Source organism: Oncorhynchus keta, chromosome 32, assembly GCF_023373465.1.
Source record: "Oncorhynchus keta strain PuntledgeMale-10-30-2019 chromosome 32, Oket_V2, whole genome shotgun sequence".
Lineage (NCBI taxonomy): Eukaryota > Metazoa > Chordata > Actinopteri > Salmoniformes > Salmonidae > Oncorhynchus > Oncorhynchus keta.
This window is the reverse complement of record NC_068452.1, coordinates 20,497,804-20,517,426: the sequence shown is the minus strand read 5'-3', so window position 1 is coordinate 20,517,426 and position 19,623 is coordinate 20,497,804. Positions and strand designations below refer to the sequence as shown.

Below are 19,623 nucleotides of genomic sequence, written 5' to 3'. Positions count from 1 at the left end.
TTAGCCTCTTTCCAATGCCGTGTTTTGATTACAAATGATATCTTTGCTAGTTAGGGATCGCTTATGTTTCGTGCTTTTTTTGGGCTACAATTATCTATTATTTAATGTCAGCGAATAGGGCTATAGTCTGTATTTCTTCCGCGTTTCTTCCGTGTTCTCATATACACCGCCCGTTTGTCTCTATCTCGTGCATTGTGATCCTTGTGTCCATTCAGTCAAGTTTACCTTTGATGCCAAGAATATTCTGGCATGCGCTCAAAGGGAGCAGGAGCACGGTTGCTTGTATGTACAATCGAAAAAGTAGCCCGGAAAAAAACACAAACTCATGATCTAGATCCGGGATGAGCAACCATTGATCATCAGACCGCAAAACTGCAAACATATGTCAGCACTCCATGGAAGAATATGTAGAATTGCAGCTAACTTGCTTTAAAACAGCAACATTCTTTCTACCCGCCTGGCAAAATGTGTAAAATTGCAGGATGAACTCTAAAACGTCAAGTGTAGAGGGGGGCTAAAATGTATTGCTCGCAAAGGTGGGAGGTCCCCCAAAAGAATTGGATCGGTTCTGACTGCATCTGGGTATGGATGTGGGTACGCAGACCCGCGAGCCACTGCAGACCCTCATGACGAGTTCCGATGTTTTGTGGCCCCACCCACATCAAAGTTGCACACCCCTGATCTAGAAGTTAGTTGTCATAGCAGGCCCTCTCTTCAAAGGAATTCGTTAGGCTCATAACGGCTCCCATATCATTTGAACGTCCTAGAAATCCCCGAAAGCTTCAGACCGGCCCTTTGGTAACTGTTAGGGATTTTGGCTCGCCTGCAGTACCGGGGGCCGTTTCCCAATCTGTCCGGATCCTGCTGTTCAACTCATTAGAGTCCATTGCAGGGCTTCTTTGTTGACACATTTGTATTTGTAATATGTTCGTTGTGTTCCGGAAAGATGGTGTTGGCCTGTTGATTAGATCATAGAATTCCCGTTTGTGCCTCTATGCCGAATCATTAGACATTTTTTTTATCATCTCCCACAAGTGGAAGTCTTTCGAACGTGGCTTTCGAACTCATTCTTACAACCCTTTTTTTTTTGCGGGCTCATTTGAAGAATGTGATTTACTGCAACATGTTGACATAGCTTATAAATCTGCTATATTAAACCTGTTCGAGTCACGTGTCAAGTGATGCTACTTCTATAGCCTTAACGCACTTCCCGAAAGCAGAGCGATATTGGGATGTTTGATGTTAAACCCATCCCTTTCCAGGCCACACTCAATCATCGTGTCATAGAGCATTTCCAATGATAAGAATCATCATAGGAAGAATATAATATAGCCCTTATATAGTTGATGATTATACTGATAACTTAACCAGCGAGCCAGCCGATACTTTCTTTTTTTTTTTACATGAATTAATGGTTCTGGATTTCAACGAGAAAGGACGTTTACCGAGTAACAACTTGGATATAGGTTTCAAATGAAATGATGTAGCACAATTGAATGTATTATCCTTTTATTTTACCACACACACACACACACACACACATTGTTTAAATACAAAGTTTTCACTTTCGCTTTCAATGAAAAATGCAACACATGTTGACGACTCGGGGGACCCTTAGTGGAAATATTTGCATTGATTTAGTTAGTATAGACACGATTATGCATGGAATAATACTGTTTGTAAATAATAATAACAATAATCATCCTGTCATTTCAGTGCAATATATCGACCTTCTGATATAACTTCGACTATTTCGAAATTGAGTGCTAAATCCTGGCCCTTTTAGAAATAGGCCTATTCAACAAGTCAATGTGTTCGATTGATTAAGTTGCTAGACTTGCCGTATTTATTCCTGTGGCATGTCATGAAATATTGTGTTCATTTAATTGTCGGCCTATCCGATTCTTCGTTCCGTCACTGACAGGATTGTAGATGTACAAAAGCCAAGGCTATTGGCTTACAATGAAACCCTTTTCAATTGCATTTGAATGACATCTAAAACATAGTGCAAACTTGCAAATCCATGAAAGGTAGCCTATTCTAATGAACGTAAACACTATCGAATCGTTTACATTAAAATGACTTGACCAGACGGAGCTGGTAGCCCATATATTGCTACTTTAGAATCACTCATTTTAAATGTTGGCTTTAGCCTTATAGGCCTAATCTGCCAAATATTCTTTCATTTTCCTTATCCATTGGTGATATTCTAGGGATCGGAAATGGTATTCTCTGTGTCATTATGGTGAGGACATAACGTTTCCACTTGAATCTATGTCCCTCAATAAAAATAAAAAATAGACGTCAAGGAATTCCTCACGTGTGTGTTATGGTAAATCACAATAGGGGCCGAGAAGCAATGAAATGATATTGTTGAGAAGTGTTCAATTAATTTAATGTAATTTAATTTAATGTACACTATTTTAGATATAGCCTGTAATTGGTCCTTGTATACTTGTTTGGCGTAGGCTATTTCTTGCATAGAGGTCAAATATGTTTAATTTTCCGACATAGCTGTTACCATTTTTGTCGACATTTGAAAATATACATCTTCCGATCTCTTCGACATGCTTGCTTTTAAGTGCACTGCTTGCTTCTTAATTTAATCCTCTATTTCGAAATTAGTTACAGCATCATCGGTTGTTACAATGTTATAAACGTGACTATGCGGTTGCATTTGAACTCTGTTTAACTATCTAGTTCAATAATAACCCATACGTCAATCACCGTCAAATCTGTACACATTCCATTTCAAATGCAACATTTTCACAGCATCCCATCGTCACAGAATAGATACAAAATAAATACAATTATATAAAAGGACATAGAAAAACAATAAATAAAACGTTTTTTTCCACAATGATCCGTGTCTGGTGTCATAGTCCTTTGGGACTAAGGTTTAGGGGAGGGGGTGTGACCGTGCACGCGCCTTGCCAAAGGTGGGCAACTAATTGATTGTTGATTGCAAGAAGACTCCCACGCATGGCAATATTACTGCTTTTTCAGTTGTGGAAAAACGCATTGAGTTCATCGTACACGGGGACGGGGGCCCTTTCGTGGTGCAGGTGCATGTCGTGGTAAGGCGATACGTTTTCGGAGTGGATGCTGCTCCGCACCCCTGAAGAACCGTATATGTGGCCAGCAGTGGGGCGAGAGCCGGTCAGGCCGGAGTAATGCATAGAGTAATGATAGCCTTTCTCGGCTACCTCGGGGGACGTAGTGCCCTGGTGCTTCAGAGAAAAGTTGCCATTGATGCACACGGGAGGGGAGATGGGCCCCTCATACTCTGGGCTGTTGTATTCTGGAGATCCACTGCCACCGTACAGCGAATCGTAGGCTGAGCAGTACCCGTGTGTCCGTAAGGGATGCGAGTTGGAACCAGACTGGTACTGAGGGCTGGAGAGGCGGGAGCACTGGTAGGGGTAAGGATGCATGGAGAAGGAGTTGGAGCCGGGATAGCGTCCCCCTTCCGGACACTGCTCCGTTAGGAAGTTTCGGGAGTTGAGTTGCAGACAACCCGCAACCAGGTTGGTCGTGGGTTGGGACAGTCCTTTACACAGCGTCTGCACGTAGGACACAAGATCAGGCTTCTTTCCGGAGCGCAGGATCTCAGAGAGGGCCCAGATATAGTTCTTGGCCAAACGGAGAGTCTCAATTTTGGAGAGCTTCTGCGTTTTTGAGTAACAGGGCACGACTTTACGCAGATTGTCGAGCGCAGAGTTCAGGTCGTGCATGCGCGTCCTCTCCCGTGAGTTTGCCTTTTGACGACGCAACTTGGATCGCTCGATACGCGCAGGTGTCATTTTACGCTTCTTAGGGCCCCGTTTTTTGGGCCCGTCCCCCTCTGCACCGTCCTCTCCTTCGTCCTCATCCGCCTCGTCGTCGTCCTCGTCTTCACCGCCGATCTCAGAATGTGCCCGGCTGCTTCTCAGGTCCGGGACATCCATGTCGTCATCGCCCACGCGGCAGTGATCCTCATCATCCTTGGTCTTCGAGTCCTCGCTCTCGCTGTCCTCTGCCCAGGCCGAATACTTATGCATGTCGGGAAGCAGCGACGGGTCACTGAACAGCCTAGTCAACATTGCGGCACTGAAAGAGATAAAGAAAGTTGTCTGAGGAGTGAGGACATTTCAAATCAGAAAAGGTCTGAAGGAAAAAACAAGAACGTAATGAAATGCATTCAACAACAATGAGATAATTCTCAATCAAGTTTGGATGAATATCTCTTCATGATAAAGGCAGAGGACATGAATAGCCTAATAAGACTGAAATTAGACGTGTTTGGGAGGAACTAAAACAGCATGCCATCAGAAACATTTCAGTGAACACCCGGGTCTATCGCCCAACCGGTCCCCTATTTAATTCCCTGCTGTTGTCCATGTGCCCCCCCTCCTGCCCTCGCGCAGCGGGTCTCAACAGCACAGGCCACATTACAGATCCCGTGGGGCGCACTGTGAAGCAACGTGCCCCTACTTTCACTCCCCCCGACGCTCACATACTTCTGGCTACATTCCAGCACTATTCCACCGCACCACCCACAAAAAGCACGGCAAGAGGACATGCACATTTATACTCTGATTTTAGTTTCTATACCTTGGTGTTGCTCATCGTGTCAGAAGGTGATCACAAAATATTGTGTGTGGATATCGGAAGTTATTTTAATGAATAGGCTATCCTATTTTTGGTCACATTTGACATTGAGCTGACTTCTACCACACCTGCAGAGCCACTGTTGTCTTATCACGCTCAGCCTTATAGCCTATCAGGTACTATAGGATCACATGGGTTAATATTATCCACAAAGATCCATTTTGATAGCCAATAAATAATTATTATAATAATAATGATAGTAATAAAAAAGAATGTACATTGTTATTATGGCACTCAACAAAGATTTAATTTGTAAATATCTTACCCAAACACCAATTAGAATATCATCCAAATATTATAATCCTAAAATACGAAGTTGATTGAGCCAGGCCTTTTTGAAAATAGCATCAATTATCCGAAAAGGAGAAACGAGATGGTATTTGAATGTAAATAGCCAGTGCAAAGATATGATAGATGGACAATTTAAACCATCTCAAATCAGTAACATATTGTCACCCTAAATCACTGTAAATCTCTTGTATCTCTGGTAGGCTGGAGAACTGTGGTTGGGCTACGTGATGTGTGTGGACCCAAAGTCAACCAGGAGGAATACGGTGCTAATTATCTCGAGGGTGTGCCAGAGGCAAAATCTCGTTTGGAAATTTCAGGCTCAGGAGATTTGCTCAATTAAAAAAAAAAAAAACGTTTAATTAACAGACCATGTAGACTACCTTACAAGAAAAATATTTCACACATAATTCAGTATGCACGACTGAGCGATTCCAAACCCCTTTTAGTTGGAGAGGTTTGCATTTACAGACGGAAATTGCTTTGTATCCTTTTAGCAGTCCTTAAAAAAAACATATAAAAAATGCATTTCAGAAAACAGATTTTAAAATTGTTTTTTAATTGTAACAATTAAGCTCCTCTTGCATGGCCGGTGCTTGCGTGATGTAGGGAAGCCATCGATGTATTTGGAATGTAAACATGTTGAAAGAATAACTGTGGATGATACAATTACACAAACACAAATAAATAATGTCCGCATTAGCCTACTGTACATTCGCTTTCAATAACGCCCCACCCACCCTTTCCTTTTCTCCAAGATGAACACTCAGATAAAATCATCGATAAATCTTCTATCTAAGCCATGAGACGCAGAAATAATTAGCTGACAGTGAAGAAGAATGCTGTCTCCCCTCTCTCTCCCTCTGTATCTCTCTTTCTATTAATCTATCTGTTTCTCATGTTTCCATGTATTTTTCACTAATCAAATGAATGCCTTATACTGTCTGACTATTGAAATTAATTCAATTCCGGAGGAAGGTTGTCTATTTTTTTTTTCCGATTGTCCACAGAGATATGCTGTAGACTAGAGCTTGTCTTTGTGGATAGCTGTTTTCTGAACAAAATAAGCAAGAAATATTATATTGCACTCCTAGCCTATAATTAACACAGAGAATGGAGGTCCGCGCTGTTAAAAGTTGAAGGACAAATGGAGCATAACATCGTGCCAAACGAAGAACCATAGCTACACCACAATCCAAATGTTCAAAAATGGCATTTAGCTGAGTGAACTCAAAACAGACGTTTACAAGGAGGCACAAACATCCATCAAAAACCGGTCACGAATTATCCTTGCATTATTAATATCGATTTATTAAATTAATTACTTTCCATATTGGGAAGGTCACTCGTCGATTTGTTTACACTCCAACTTACCTCCGCGAGAGCTCTTGAAGGGGTGGAAAGCGCGTGAGTTCAGACCATCTTCTGGGACCGCGAGCAAACGCGAGCAAACGCTCCTATAGGTGCGGCAGGGTGCTCAGTGTGCTATCCGCGCGCGCGCTCTGAGACAGTGTGGGCATCGCTACTAGGCAGGGTTACATACCAGCTATGATGCCAGGCCATATGGTTGGCACGTCACTGGCAAGAGCCATCACATGAGAGCCGGTGATTGACATGCGCCCGCATTCGGAGAGATTGTCTTCCCGAGGGAAGAGGGCCCCGCCATCTGTCACCGCGCTCGCGCTCACACAGCCAGAAAAAGAGAGAAACTGAGACGAGGCAAAACGAGTGAAAGAGAAGGAACAGAAAAATGGGCGAACAAAAATGTTTGTTGTAGACAACGGATATTATTGGTGTAATTTGCCTTTATTATTTTTTTTACATTTAACCTAAGGGTTAAGTTAAACGATAGCATGCATAAAACAATGGTGATCAAGGAGAGGGGGTTGGGGTGCATTTGCAGACCTGGGAACAGAATGCGATATTGTTTATCTATTTATGTACCTAATTGAATAGCATTATAGTGATCTATTCAGGGGGAAAACTATCAAAACAAATAGCATTGCGTGCAGACTCTATGGGCAGAACGATCAATCAATAAACGCGGATAGACAGATACATTTCGGCTATTGAGACCCTATTGATTGTTTGTTGTTTACAGGTGCTCCTGAGATGAGATTAGACGTGGGCACAGGTAGGAGGGATGACGAGATTGCTTGAGCGCTGGTGTTTTCAGAGTGAGACGCTGAGGGGTGCCTGCGGGGCGAGCAAGCGCCAGTCCTCCTGCACAGCAACAACGATAGGGCCCAGGTGTGCAACCCCACCAGGGACGGGATAAGGGCGGGGGTCCGTGAGGGAGGGGTTCGGGGTGGTTGGAGCTGGCATCTGTGCGGTTGCCCAGAGTGGGAGGAGCGTTGGCACACTAACCAAATCAATGGCGTTATAAAGAAGAGTGCTGCAAGCCTGCGAATTCCTGCTTTCCTCTTCCCCACTTCCTGTGTCATCGGTATCCCTGAGTTATCTCTATTCCAAGTTCCAACTCCAATATCTCACCATTAGGCAGGCATTAGTGAAGTTAATCTGGAAAACGAGCTCTGTGACCACCAGGTCCAAGTTGGCATGCATGTGTCTGTCCTTTGGCACAGCAATGACAGACAATTGAGAGGCAGGCAAAGGGACATTTTGAAGCAGGGAAATAGCACCATGGGTTCATGTCCTTGGGCCAGGTTCTCCTCCAACTCCCCAGAGATCCCAGTCAGACAGTCACCAGGGGAGGGTCACCTGCGGGGTCAGCAGTAGTGTGGCAACAGCTGTGGCTATGGGGGTCATGATTCTGCACATTCAGTAATGTGTCCCATCCAGTCCCCGACGGGCTGAGAGAGAGGATGGCATCCTGGCACCCCTCCAAATGTGGGGGATGGAAGGCATCACGTCAGGCCCTGCTGCCAGCCAAATCGGTGCCCTACCTCAGCAGTACTGGGCACTGGGGAGGTGGGAATGGAGGACGCTGGGCACGGGTTGCCTTACCCGTGCTTTTCAACAAGTCCCAATCATCCTTCAAATCACCTTGCCAAAATAAATGGCAAATGTCAACAGCATCGTTTTAGCCAATGACAGGCTAAAGGAGACAACAAACATGGCGGCTGTAAACTGGAATTAGAATACTGAGAAGAGTTTATGCAAAATAATGCGCTTGTGTGTGTGAGTATGGATTTTTTTCCAGATCAAATCACATACAGTTAGCAGATGTTATTGCGAGTGTAGTGAAATGCTTGTGCTTCTAGTTCCGACAGTGCAACAACATCTAACATGTAATCTAACAATTCCACACACAACTCTAAGTAAAGAAATGGAGTAAGAATATATACATCTACATTTTTTTAACCTTTATTTAACTAGGCAAGTCAGTTAAGATCAAATTCTTATTTTCAGTGACAGCCTAGGAACAGTGAGGGAGATATAAGACTCCAGCTTCAGCGATTTTTGCAATTCGTTCCAGTCATTGGCAGCAGAGAACTGGAAGGAAAGGCAGCCAAAGGGAGTGTTGGCTTTGGGGGTGACCAGTGAAATATACTTGCTGGAGCACGTGCTACGGGTTATGGGTGGGTGTTGCTATGGTGACCAGTGAGTATATACAGTGGGGCAAAAAAGTATTTAGTCAGCCACCAATTGTGCATGTTTTCCCACTTAAAAAGATGAGAGAGGCCTGTAATTTTCATCATAGGTACACTTCAACTATGACAGACAAAATGAGAAAACAAATCCAGAAAATCACATTGTAGGATTTTTAATGAATTTATTTGCAAATTATCGTGGAAAATAAGTATTTGGTCACCTACAAACAAGCAAGATTTCTGGCTCTCACAGACCTGTAAGTTCTTTCTTTAAGAGGCTCCTCTGTCCTCCACTCGTTACCTGTATTAATGGCACCTGTTTGAACTTGTTATCAGTATAAAAGACACCTGTCCACAACCTCAAACAGTCACACTCCAAACTCCACTATGGCCAAGACCAAAAAGCTGTCAAAGGACACCAGAAACAAAATTGTAGACCTGCACCAGGCTGGGAAGACTGAATCTGCAATAGGTAAGCAGCTTGGTTTGAAGAAATCAACTGTGGGAGCAATTATTAGGAAATGGAAGACATACAAGACCACTGATAATCTCCCTCAATCTGGGGCTCCACGCAAGTTCTCACCCCGTGGGGTCAAAATGATCACAAGAACGGTGAGCAAAAATCCCAGAACCACATGGGGGGACCTAGTGAATGACCTGCAGAGAGCTGGGACCAAAGTAACAAAGCCTACCATCAGCAAGGGTATTGAAGATAAAACGTGGCTGGGTCTTTCAGCATGACAATGATCCCAAACACACCGCCCGGGCAATGAAAGAGTGGCTTCGTAAGAAGCATTTCAAGGTCCTAGAGTGGCCTAGCCAGTCTCCAGATCTCAAAATTACCGGCCTCTCTCATCTTTTTCAGTGGAAAACTTGCAAAATTGGTGGCTGACTAAATACTTCTTTGCCAAACTGTACATGTGAGATGAGTAATGCAAGATATGTAAACATTATTAAAGTGGCATTATTAAAGTGACTAGTGATCTATTTATTAAAGTGGCCAATGATTTCAAGTCTGTATGTAGGCAGCAGCCTCTCTGTGTTAGTGATGGCTGTTTAACAGTCGATGGCCTTGAGATAGAAGCTGTTTTTCAGTCTCTCGGTCCCAGCTTTGATGCACCTGTGCTGACCTCGCCTTCTGGATGGTAGCAGAGTGAACAGGCAGTGGCTTGGGTGGTTGTTGTCCTTGATGATCTTTTTGACCTTCCTGTGACAATGGGTGCTGTAGGTGTCCTGGAGGGCAGGTAGTTTGCCCCCGGTGATGGGTTGTGTAGACCGCACCACCCTCTGGAGAGCCTTGCGGTTGTGGGCGGTGCATTTGCTGTACCAGGCGGCGATACAGCTCGAGAGGATGCTCTCAATTGTGCATCTGTAAAAGTTTTAGGTGACAAGCCAAATTTCTTCAGCCTCCTGAGGTTGAAGAGGCGATGTTGGTGTGGGTGGACCATTTCAGTTTGTACGTGATGTGTACGCCGAGGAACACCTTCTCCACTGCTGTCCCGTCAATGTGGATAGGGCGGGTGCTCCCTCTGCTGTTTCCTGAAGTCCATCTATCTCCTTTGTTTTGTTGACGTTGAGTGAGAAGTTGTTTTCCTGACACCACACTCCGAGAGCCCTCACCTCCTCCCTGTAGGCTGTCTCGTTGTTGTTGGTAATCAAGTCTATTACTGTTGTGTCATCTGCAAACTTGATGATTGAGTTGGAGGCATGCATGGCCACGCAATCGTGGGTGAACAGGGTGTACGGGAGGGGGCTGAGAACGCACCCTTGTGGGGCCCCAGTGTTGAGGATCAGCAAAGTGGAGATGTTGTTTCCTACCTTCACCACCTGGGGGCGGCCCGTCAGGATGTCCAGGACCCAATTGCACAGGGCCGGGTTGAGACCCAGGGCCTTAAGCTTAATGATGAGTTTGGAAGGTACTATGGTGTTGAATGCTGAGCTGTAGTCAATGAACAGCATTCTTACATAGATATTCCTCTTGTCTAGATGGGATAGGACAGTGTTCTGTGTGATGGTGATTGCATCGTCTGTGGACCTATTGGGGCGGTAAGAAAATTGAAGTGGGTCTGGGGTGACAGGTAAGGTGGAGGTGATACGATCCTTGACGTGTGACTAAAAAGCACTTCATGATGACAGAAGTGAATTGCCATGGGGCAATAGTCCTTTAGTTCAGTTACCTTTGCCTTCTTGGGTACAGGAACAATGGTGGCCATCTTGAACCGGGGGACAGCAGACTGGGATAGGGAGAGATTGAATATGTGCGTAAACACACCAGCCAGCTAATCTGCGCAAGCTGTGAGGACCCGGCTAGGGATGCTGTCTGGGCCGGCAGCCTTGCGAGGGTTAACGCGTTTAAATGTCTTACTCACGTCAGCCACGGAGAAGACCTTGGTACCGGGCCTCAAAGCGGGCGAAGAAGGTGTTTAGCAAGAAGTTGGTGTCGGTGACGTGGCTGGTTTTCCTGTTGTAGTCCATGATTGTCTGAAGACGAGGCCACATACACCTAGTTTCTGAGCCGTTGACTTGCGACTCCACTTTGTCTCTATACTGACATTTCACTTGTTTGATTGCCTTGCGGAGGGAATAACTACACTGTTTGTATTCGGCCATATTCCCAGTCACCTTTCCATGGTTAAGTGCGGTGGTTCGCACGTATGAACCACCTGGGTGTTATCCTTGTCTGTTGACAACCACCCAATATAAACTATAATTTAGAGACCCTTCAATGGGTGTTTCCTCTATAAAGGCGTAGTCCTTTAGGTGCAACACTCACATGTACATCAACACTGTGACTCTCATTGGCTGCAGTGGATTGGTTGGTCAGATTGTCTACCACAGGAGTGTCAAAGTCTTTTTGCTTTACCCCTGTACCTGTCACCACCCAGTGTCCCACACTACCATGATTCTGACCAGATTACATGTAATCACACACACACACACACACACACACACACACACACACACACACACACACACACACACACACACACACACACACACACACACACACACACACACACACACACACACACACACACACACACACACACACACACACGCACCCTCCCCCACCAGACTCCCAGACCCCATCTGCACTCTCCTCTCTCCAGCCTCCTAATTGCATATGCACAAATGCAAATGCCTATTAATTAATTACTTGACTAATTAGTGCAGTGGTATTAGAGAGCGATAAATCAAGTGGAGATGGGGCCGAGGATGAAGGGGCAGGAGGAGGTCTGTGTGCAGCCAGCATCCACAATGAACACACACCAGGGGGAGTGCTGCTACTGCTCATCTGTGTGTGTATGTGTGTGTTTCTATGTGGCCATAAGAGTGTGTTTGCACTGGAGCTTCCTAAAAATCATTTACAAGATTGAAGAAGTGAAGAGAAAAGAGTGAGTTCATGAATACAGTCAGTTTGTGGTTCAGCTCATGTATCAGGTTTGATGCTAATGGTAATGTAGCCTAGTTGAGAGGCAAACAGCAGCCCTGGCAGCTCTGTCTGTGTTTGTGTGTTTGTAGGTCTGCCAGGACACATCATAGGTTCCCATAGAGATCTCCGGTCTGAAATATTCATCCCTGTGCGCTCTCCGCTCACCAAGACAGTGTGGTCCTTAATTGCAGCATCAGACAGCTCCACCTCTCTGTCTCTGTGCTGCCTGGCTCTGGCTGCCGTGGATACCAGCCACATTGGTCTGTGTGTGGGTCCATGTGAGTGTGTGTCTGTATGGAGGTGGAGAAAGGTACTCACACTACTTTGTGCATTGCTTACGTGTCTCCCAATCTGTCTGTTTATCTGTCTGTCTGTTTGTCTGTCTAGTTAGACTGCCTGACTAACTGGGTGTCTGTGTGTGTGTGGGTGTCTGTGTGTGTGTGTGTGTGTGTGTGTGTGTGTGTGTGTGTGTGTGTGTCTCTGTGTGCGTGTGTGTGTGGCTACAGGGTGTGCGTGGCTCAGGGATTCTTCATCAGTTCCCGTGCCAGACCATGCCCGGCCAAGCTGAACCATCTTGTGGGATTTCTGCCTTTTAATTATAGTAACGATAGAGGATTAATTGTGGCAGTGGAAACAAGGGCCCATATATTATTGATGATATGAGTGAGGTGCTTGGGGGTGTAGAGGGAGGAAGGGAGGGAGAGAGAGGGTATATTTCAAGAGAAAGAAGGAAAGAGAGAAAAAGAGAAGAAGAGAGAGAGAGAATGAGAGAAGGGGGAGAGACAGAGGGAGAGATAGAGAGGGAGAGAGAGGTAGGTAGAGAGAAAGAGAGAGAGAGAAAAAGAGGAGAGAGAGAAAGAGAGAAGTGGAAAGAGAGAAGGACGGAAAGAGGGTGATAAAGAGGGAGTGAGAGAGGAAGAGAGAAAGAGAGAGAGAGAGAGAAGGGTAGAGAGAAAGAGAGAAGGGTAGAGAGAAAGAGAGAGAGAGAGAGAGAGAGAAGGGTAGAGAGAAAGAGAGAGAGAGAGAGGCCTAAATAAGTCACTGCCCTAGTCATAGCTACCTCCTCTCCTGTCATAATGTCCTTCATCTGCGACAGTACCATGTTTAGATGTCAGTGTCAGGGGTTTATTCACATGATAAAATATGAGGCAAGATCGACATCTATAGGATATTAAGTGACACTGCATCCCGGCATGCTTTCTGTTTGCTTCCTTGCTGCATCTCCTTTTCTACCAGTAGATGGTGGACTTTGGACACAAAGAGTTCCTACCATGGATCTTTTCATCACTTCTTCCCCCTGCCTCTTCTGTAATCCACCTCTCACAGTGGACCTGGTCCATGTCAACATGTGCTTTGTGATTATCTCTTTTTCCCTACTCTGTTCCTCTCTCTCTCCCTTTTTCTCCGTCTCCCAGGGATTATCCCATCATTTGGTGAGTGTGCCTGTTGTCCTAACACATTCCAGATGGATGTAGGTCCAGGCCAGAGCCAGAGTACTCACTTTCTCAGTATGCTCAGTGTCTGGCATTGTCATCATCATAGTCCTTATGGTACAATAATCTCTCTCTCTCTCTCTCTCTCTCTCTCTCTCTCTCTCTCTCTCTCTCTCTCTCTCTCTCTCTCTCTCTCTCTCTCTCTCTCTCTCTCTCTCTCTCTCACTCTCTCACTCTGTCTTTCTCTCTCTCTCTCTCTCCCTCTTGCTCTGTCTCTCTCTCACTCTCTCTCCCTCTCTCTCCCTCTCCCTCTCCCTCTCTCTCTCTATCTCGCTCTCTCTCTCTCTCCCTCTTTCTCTCCCCTCTGTCTCTCGCTCTGTTTCTCGCTCTCTCTCTCGCTCTCTCTCTCGTCTCTCTCTCTCTCTCTCTCTCTCTCTCTCTCTCTCTCTCTCTCTCTCGCTCTGTTTCTCGCCTCTCTCTCTCTCTCTCTCTCTGTCTCTCTCTCTCTCTGTCTCTCTCCCTCTCTCTCGCTCTCTCTCTCTCTCTCTCTCTCTCTCTCTCTCTCTCTCTCTCTCTCTCTCTCTCTCTCTCTCTCTCTCTCTCTCTCTCTCTCTCTCTCTCTCTCTCTCTCTCTCTCTCTCTCTCTCTCTCTCTCTCTCACGCTCTCTCTCTCTCAACCTCTCTTTCTGTGCGTGTGTTTCTACTTGCACGCATGACCGTGTGCATATTCATCTGGTTCCCACAGTGCCATCCCATACCCTATAACCACTACATGACCAGAATCATTGTATGATGTGAACACATAGTTAGTATTTGCCAGCTGTGATGTGTCAGCGAGGTAACGCAGGTGGAGAGCAGAGGGATGAGTGAAGTGAGGACTGATAAACACTCTCTTTCTGTGTGACCTGCTATGAATTACGAGAACACCTGCTGTCCTGGGACAAAGCCTCTCTGTGATCCTTATAAATGAATGATTTCACATTTTACGTTGCTTTTGACGTCCAAACCCCAGATGCTTCAGCTTATTACCAACAGAACACTTGGCTGGCGCTCATGAGGAATTAGGGTGGGGCAGGATTGGACCCGACTGAGTGGGGGTGTGGATTATAGTTTCAATGGTCCATTACCTTTTTCCTATTTTGTTGCATTACAACCTTTAGTTTAAATTGATTTTTATTTGGAGTTTACAAAATAGTCCAAATTGGTGAAGTGAAATGAAAAAAAAAAACTTGTTTCAGAAAATCTATATATATTTTTTAAATATGGAAAATTGGTGCTTAAACTCAACAATAAAAAAAGTCATCTCACTGTCAACTGCGTTTATTTTCAGGAAACTTAACATATGTAAATATTTGTATGAACATAACAAGATTCAACAACTGAGACATAAACTGAACAAGTTCCACAGACATGTGACTAACAGAACTGGAATACTGTGTCCCTGAACAAAGGGGGGGGTCAAAATCAAATCAAAAGTAACAGTCAGCATCTGGTGTGGCCACCAGCTGCATTAAGTACTGCAGTGCATCTCCTCCTCATGGACTGCACCAGATTTGTCAGTTCTTGCTGTGAGATGTTACCCCACTCTTCCACCAAGGCACCTGCACGGACATTTCTGGGGGGAATGGCCCTAGCCCTCACCCTCAGATCCAACAGGTCCCAGACATGCTCAATGGGATTTTGAGATCTGGGCTCTTCGCTGGCCATGGCAGAACACTGCCATTCCTGTCTTTCAGGAAATCACGCACAGAACGAGCAGTATGGCTGGTGGCATTGTCATGCTAGAGGGTCATGTCGGGATGAGCCTGCAGGAAGGGTACCACATGAGGGAGGATGATGTCTTCCCTGTAACGCACAGCGTTGAAATTGCCTGCAATGACAACAAGCTCAGTCCAATGATGATGTGACACACCGTCCCAGACCATGTCGGACCCTCCACCTCCAAATCAATCCCACTCCAGAGTGCAGTCCTCGGTGTAACGCTCATTCCTTCGACGATAAATGCGAATCTGACCATCACCCCTGGTGAGACAAAACCCCGATTTGTCAGAGAGGAGCACTTTTTGCCAGTCCTGTCTGGTCCAGCGACGGTGGGTTTGTGCCCATAGGCGAAGTTGTTGCCAGTGATGTCTGGTGAGGACCTGCCTTACAACATGCCTACAAGCCCTCAGTCCAGCCTTTCTCAGCCTATTGCGGACAGTCTGAGCGCTGATGGAGGGATTGTGTGTTCCTGGTGTAACTTAGTCGGTCAGTTGTTTTTGCCATCTTGTACCTGTCCCGCAGGTGTGATTTTCGTATGTACCGATCCTGTGCAGGTGGTGTTACACATGTCTGCCACTGCGAGGATGATCAGCTGTTCTGTCTCCCTGTATTGCTGTCTTATGAGTCTCACAGTATGGACATTGCAATTTATTGCCCTGGCCAAATCTGTAGTCCTCATGCCTCCTTGCAGCATGCCTAAGCCACATTCACGCAGATGAGCAGGGACTCTGGGCATCTTTTTTTGCGTGTGTTTTTAGAGTCAGTAGAAATGCCTCTTTAGTGTCCCAAGTTTTCATAACTGTGACCTTAATTGCCTACCGTCTGTAAGCTGTTAGTGTGACTGTGACCTTAAGGACCGTTCCACAGGTGTATGTTCATTCATTGTTTATGGGTCATTGAACAAGCATGGGAAGCAGTGTTAAAACCCTTTACAAATTAAGCTCTGTGAAGTTATTTGGATGGATTATTTTTATGGATTATCTTTGAAAGACAGGGTCCTGAAAAGGAATGTTTCTTTTTTGCTGAGTTTACGTATTCACCCTCTTTGCTATGAAACCCCTACTGAGATCTGTTGCAACCAATTACCTTCAGAAGTCACATAATTAGTTAAATCAAGTCCACCTGTGTGCAATCTAAGTGTCACATGATGTGTCATATGATTTCAGTATGTATACACCTGTTCTGAAAGGCCCCAGAGTCTGCAACAATAAGCAAGGGGCACCACCAAGCAAGCGGCACCATGAAGACCAAGGAGCTCTAAAACAGGTCAAGGACAAAGTCGTGGAGTAGTACAGATCAGGGTTGGGTTATACATTTATTTTCAAAACTTTGAACATCCCACGGAGCACCATTAAATCCATTATTAAAAATGGAACGAATATAGCACCACAGCAGACCTGCCAAGAGAGGGCTGCCCACCAAAACTCACAGACCAGGCAAGGAGGGCATTAATCAGAGAGGCAACAAAGAGACAAAAGATAACCCTGAAGGAGCTGCATAGATGGGACTATCTGTCCATAGGACTACTTTAAGCCATACACACCACAGAGCTGGGATTTACGGAAGAGTGGCCAGAAAAAGCCATTGCTTAAAGAAAATAAATAAGCAAACACGTTTGGTGTTCACTAAAAGTCATGTGGGAGACTTCCCAAACATATGGAAGAAGGTACACTGGTCAGATGAGACTAAAAGTGATCTTTTTGGCCATCAAGGAAAACGCTATGTCTGGTGCAAACCCAACACCTCTCATCACCCCGAGAGCACCATCCCCACAGTGAAGCATGGTGGTGGAAGCATCATGCTGTGGGGATGTTTTGTATCGGCAGGGACTGGGAAGCTGGTCAGAATTGAAGGAATGATGGATGGCGCTAAATACAGGGAAATGCTTGAGGGAAACCTGTTTCAGTCTTCCAGAGATTTGAGACTGGGATGGCGGTTCACCTTCCAGCAGGACAATGACCCTAAGCATACTGCTAAAGCAACACTCGAGTGGTTTAAGGGGAAACATTTAAATGTCTTGGAATGGCCTAGTCAAAGCCCAGACCTCAATCCAATTGAGCATCTGTATGACTTAAAGATTGATGTACACCAGCCGAATCCATCCAACTTGAAGGAGCTGGAGCAGTTTTGCCTTGAAGAATGGACAAAAATCCCTGTGGCTAGATGTGCCAAGCTTATAGAGACATATATCCCAAGAGACATGCAGCTGCAATTGCTGCAAAAGGTGGCTCTACAAAGTATTGACTTTTGGGGGGTTGAATAGTAATGCACGCTCAAATTTTCAGTTTTTTTTGGTCTTATTTCTTGTTTGTTTCACAATAAAAAAAAATATTTAGCATCTTCAAAGTCGTAGGCATGTTGTGTAAATCAAATGATACAACCCCCCCCCAAAAAAAATCAATTTTAATTCCAGGTTGTAAGGCAACAAAATAGGAAAAATGTCAAGGAGAGTGAATACTTTCGCACGCCACTGTATGTCATTCTATGGGACCAGCTTTCAAACCTCCACTATGCTTAGTCTGAGCTCATTGAGCCAGAGCAGAGCTGAGCCCGGGCTGAACTTGCCTCTGGGGGGCTGTAATAACTTTGGGGAGAAGCCCTGTCAACCCCTGCCCTTTTGGCTGTCACATGGACAGAGATGCCCCATTTAGGAGAGGTTAGAGTTACATACTCCAGTCTGTCATAGGAGATGACAGTCTTCTCTCTCTCTCTGTGTGTTTATGTGTGTGCCCTGCAGCTGCCAGAGTCAATTCCAGGAGTTTTATGGCGTGTTTCTGTTGATGTATTCTCTTTCCAGGATGTCTGGCTCTAATTCTTCCAAGATCCCCAGGCTCTTTCACTCTTACATTGACACAGGAGGTAGATGTGTGCAGAGAAGGCGATGAAGCCAAACCCTCTAAAGCCATGCTTCTCAACTTGTTTCGCCTCGGGACTCAAATTGAATCAGGTTCTCAGTTGGACCCAATATTCGCTTCACGAAAAATAATCATCCAAATACAACCTGGAAAATGATTTGTAATGCTATATTGATAGTAATGTAGCAAGTATATGTCATGGGAATAACGTTCCCACCTCTTTCATTGCCAATAATACAAGTTTGCTGATATTCTTGATGAAAAATGTTGATCAACTCAGGGCCGGAGTAATGCAGGGGCTCACCGGGGCTGAAGCCCCTGGGCCAAGGCCTGTGAAGCAACAACAACTAAACTTCAACCACTGAAGAGAAGTGGGACAACATTCCAAAGGCCACAATCAACAGCCTGATAAACTCTATGGAAAGGAGATGCATGAGGCAAATGGTGGTCACACCACATGCTGTCTGGTTTTCTGTTCCACGCCGCCACCTTTCTTTCAAGGTATCTGTGACCAACAGATGCATATCTGTATTTCCAGTCATATGAAATCCATAGATTAGGGCCTAATTTATTTATTGCAATTGACTGATTTCCTTATATGAAGTGTATCACAGTAATATCGTTTTATATTTTTGCTCAGTATTTGTACAGTATATATATTTCTATTTTACCTATACACCCGTGACCTATTTTGCTATGCTTTATCTTGGCCAGGTCGCAGTTGCAAATGAGAACTTGTTCTCAACTAGCCTACCTGGTTAAATAAAGGTGAACAAAAAAAAAAAAAAAAAAAAATTAAAAACCTCCCGTGACCCACCAGTTGAGAATCGCTGCTCTAAAGCCCACTGATGAACTCCCGATCTGTCCTCCCACATGTAAGCGAGTGAATAACACGGCTGGCAGCCTTCCCCCTCCTCTGACCAGCCTGCCTGCGGGATAAAAATTCTCCCTGCTGTTTAAAGTTTGCCCCTCCCCCTGTCACCTAGTTGCACTCCTCCTCCACCAACCGCTGTGCTGTCTCCCTCATCACAGCCACACTCCCAGCCCAATACAGCCAAAGCCCTTCCCTGACCAGGGGCCAAATCCATCCAACTCGACTCTCCACTTTCCAAAGCCCCTCCTGCCTTGCGAGTGAAATTGCAGAATGGCCCTACAAATAACCCTGGGCCAGACTGGGACTGCCCCCTCTCCCTCCTTTAATTTTGTTTTCCTCTACTTCTCTATCCACCCCTTCCTTCCTTCCCTCTCTCTCTCTCTCTCTCTCTCTCTCTCTCTCTGTTCCTGTCCTATGTGTCTCTTTGGCTTCAAGTTTCCCTCCTCTCCCCCACTCTGTCTATTTCCCTTTCTCCTCTTGGGCACTGGAACAGCTGTTTTTGTTTACATGCTGTGATTGCGACCTTTTACCAAGCGCCAGCCTCGTCTTGTTGTTGCTGCTTCCCCTGATACTAAGTCCTCTAATGCACTTTAAGTTCCAGCCCACTCACCACTCACCGCTCTGGACTTGCCTGTAACTGTCAGAACTTTATGGTGTTGAATGGAGTATGTGCAATACCATATATACAGTAAAGGCATGTCGTTCTGTGGTTCATATTTACACTATTTGTTATGTTCCTAATTAGAGTGTTCTCCCCGTGCTGTATGCTGATGTG

General features: G+C 45.2%; 1 protein-coding gene across 1 annotated transcript; it reads right to left on the bottom strand.

Annotated features, from left to right (window-relative positions):
* Positions 1–2,566: 2,566 nt before the first annotated feature.
* On the bottom strand, positions 2,567–6,466 carry LOC118364735 (neurogenic differentiation factor 2-like). The gene is made up of 2 exons (XM_035746432.2): positions 6,313–6,466; positions 2,567–4,089 (listed from the first exon to the last, which is right to left on the bottom strand). The coding sequence occupies exon 2, from the start codon at positions 4,080–4,082 to the stop codon at positions 3,003–3,005; it is 1,080 nt and encodes a 359-aa protein (XP_035602325.1). The 5' UTR covers positions 4,083–4,089; positions 6,313–6,466; the 3' UTR covers positions 2,567–3,002.
* Positions 6,467–19,623: the final 13,157 nt, after the last annotated feature.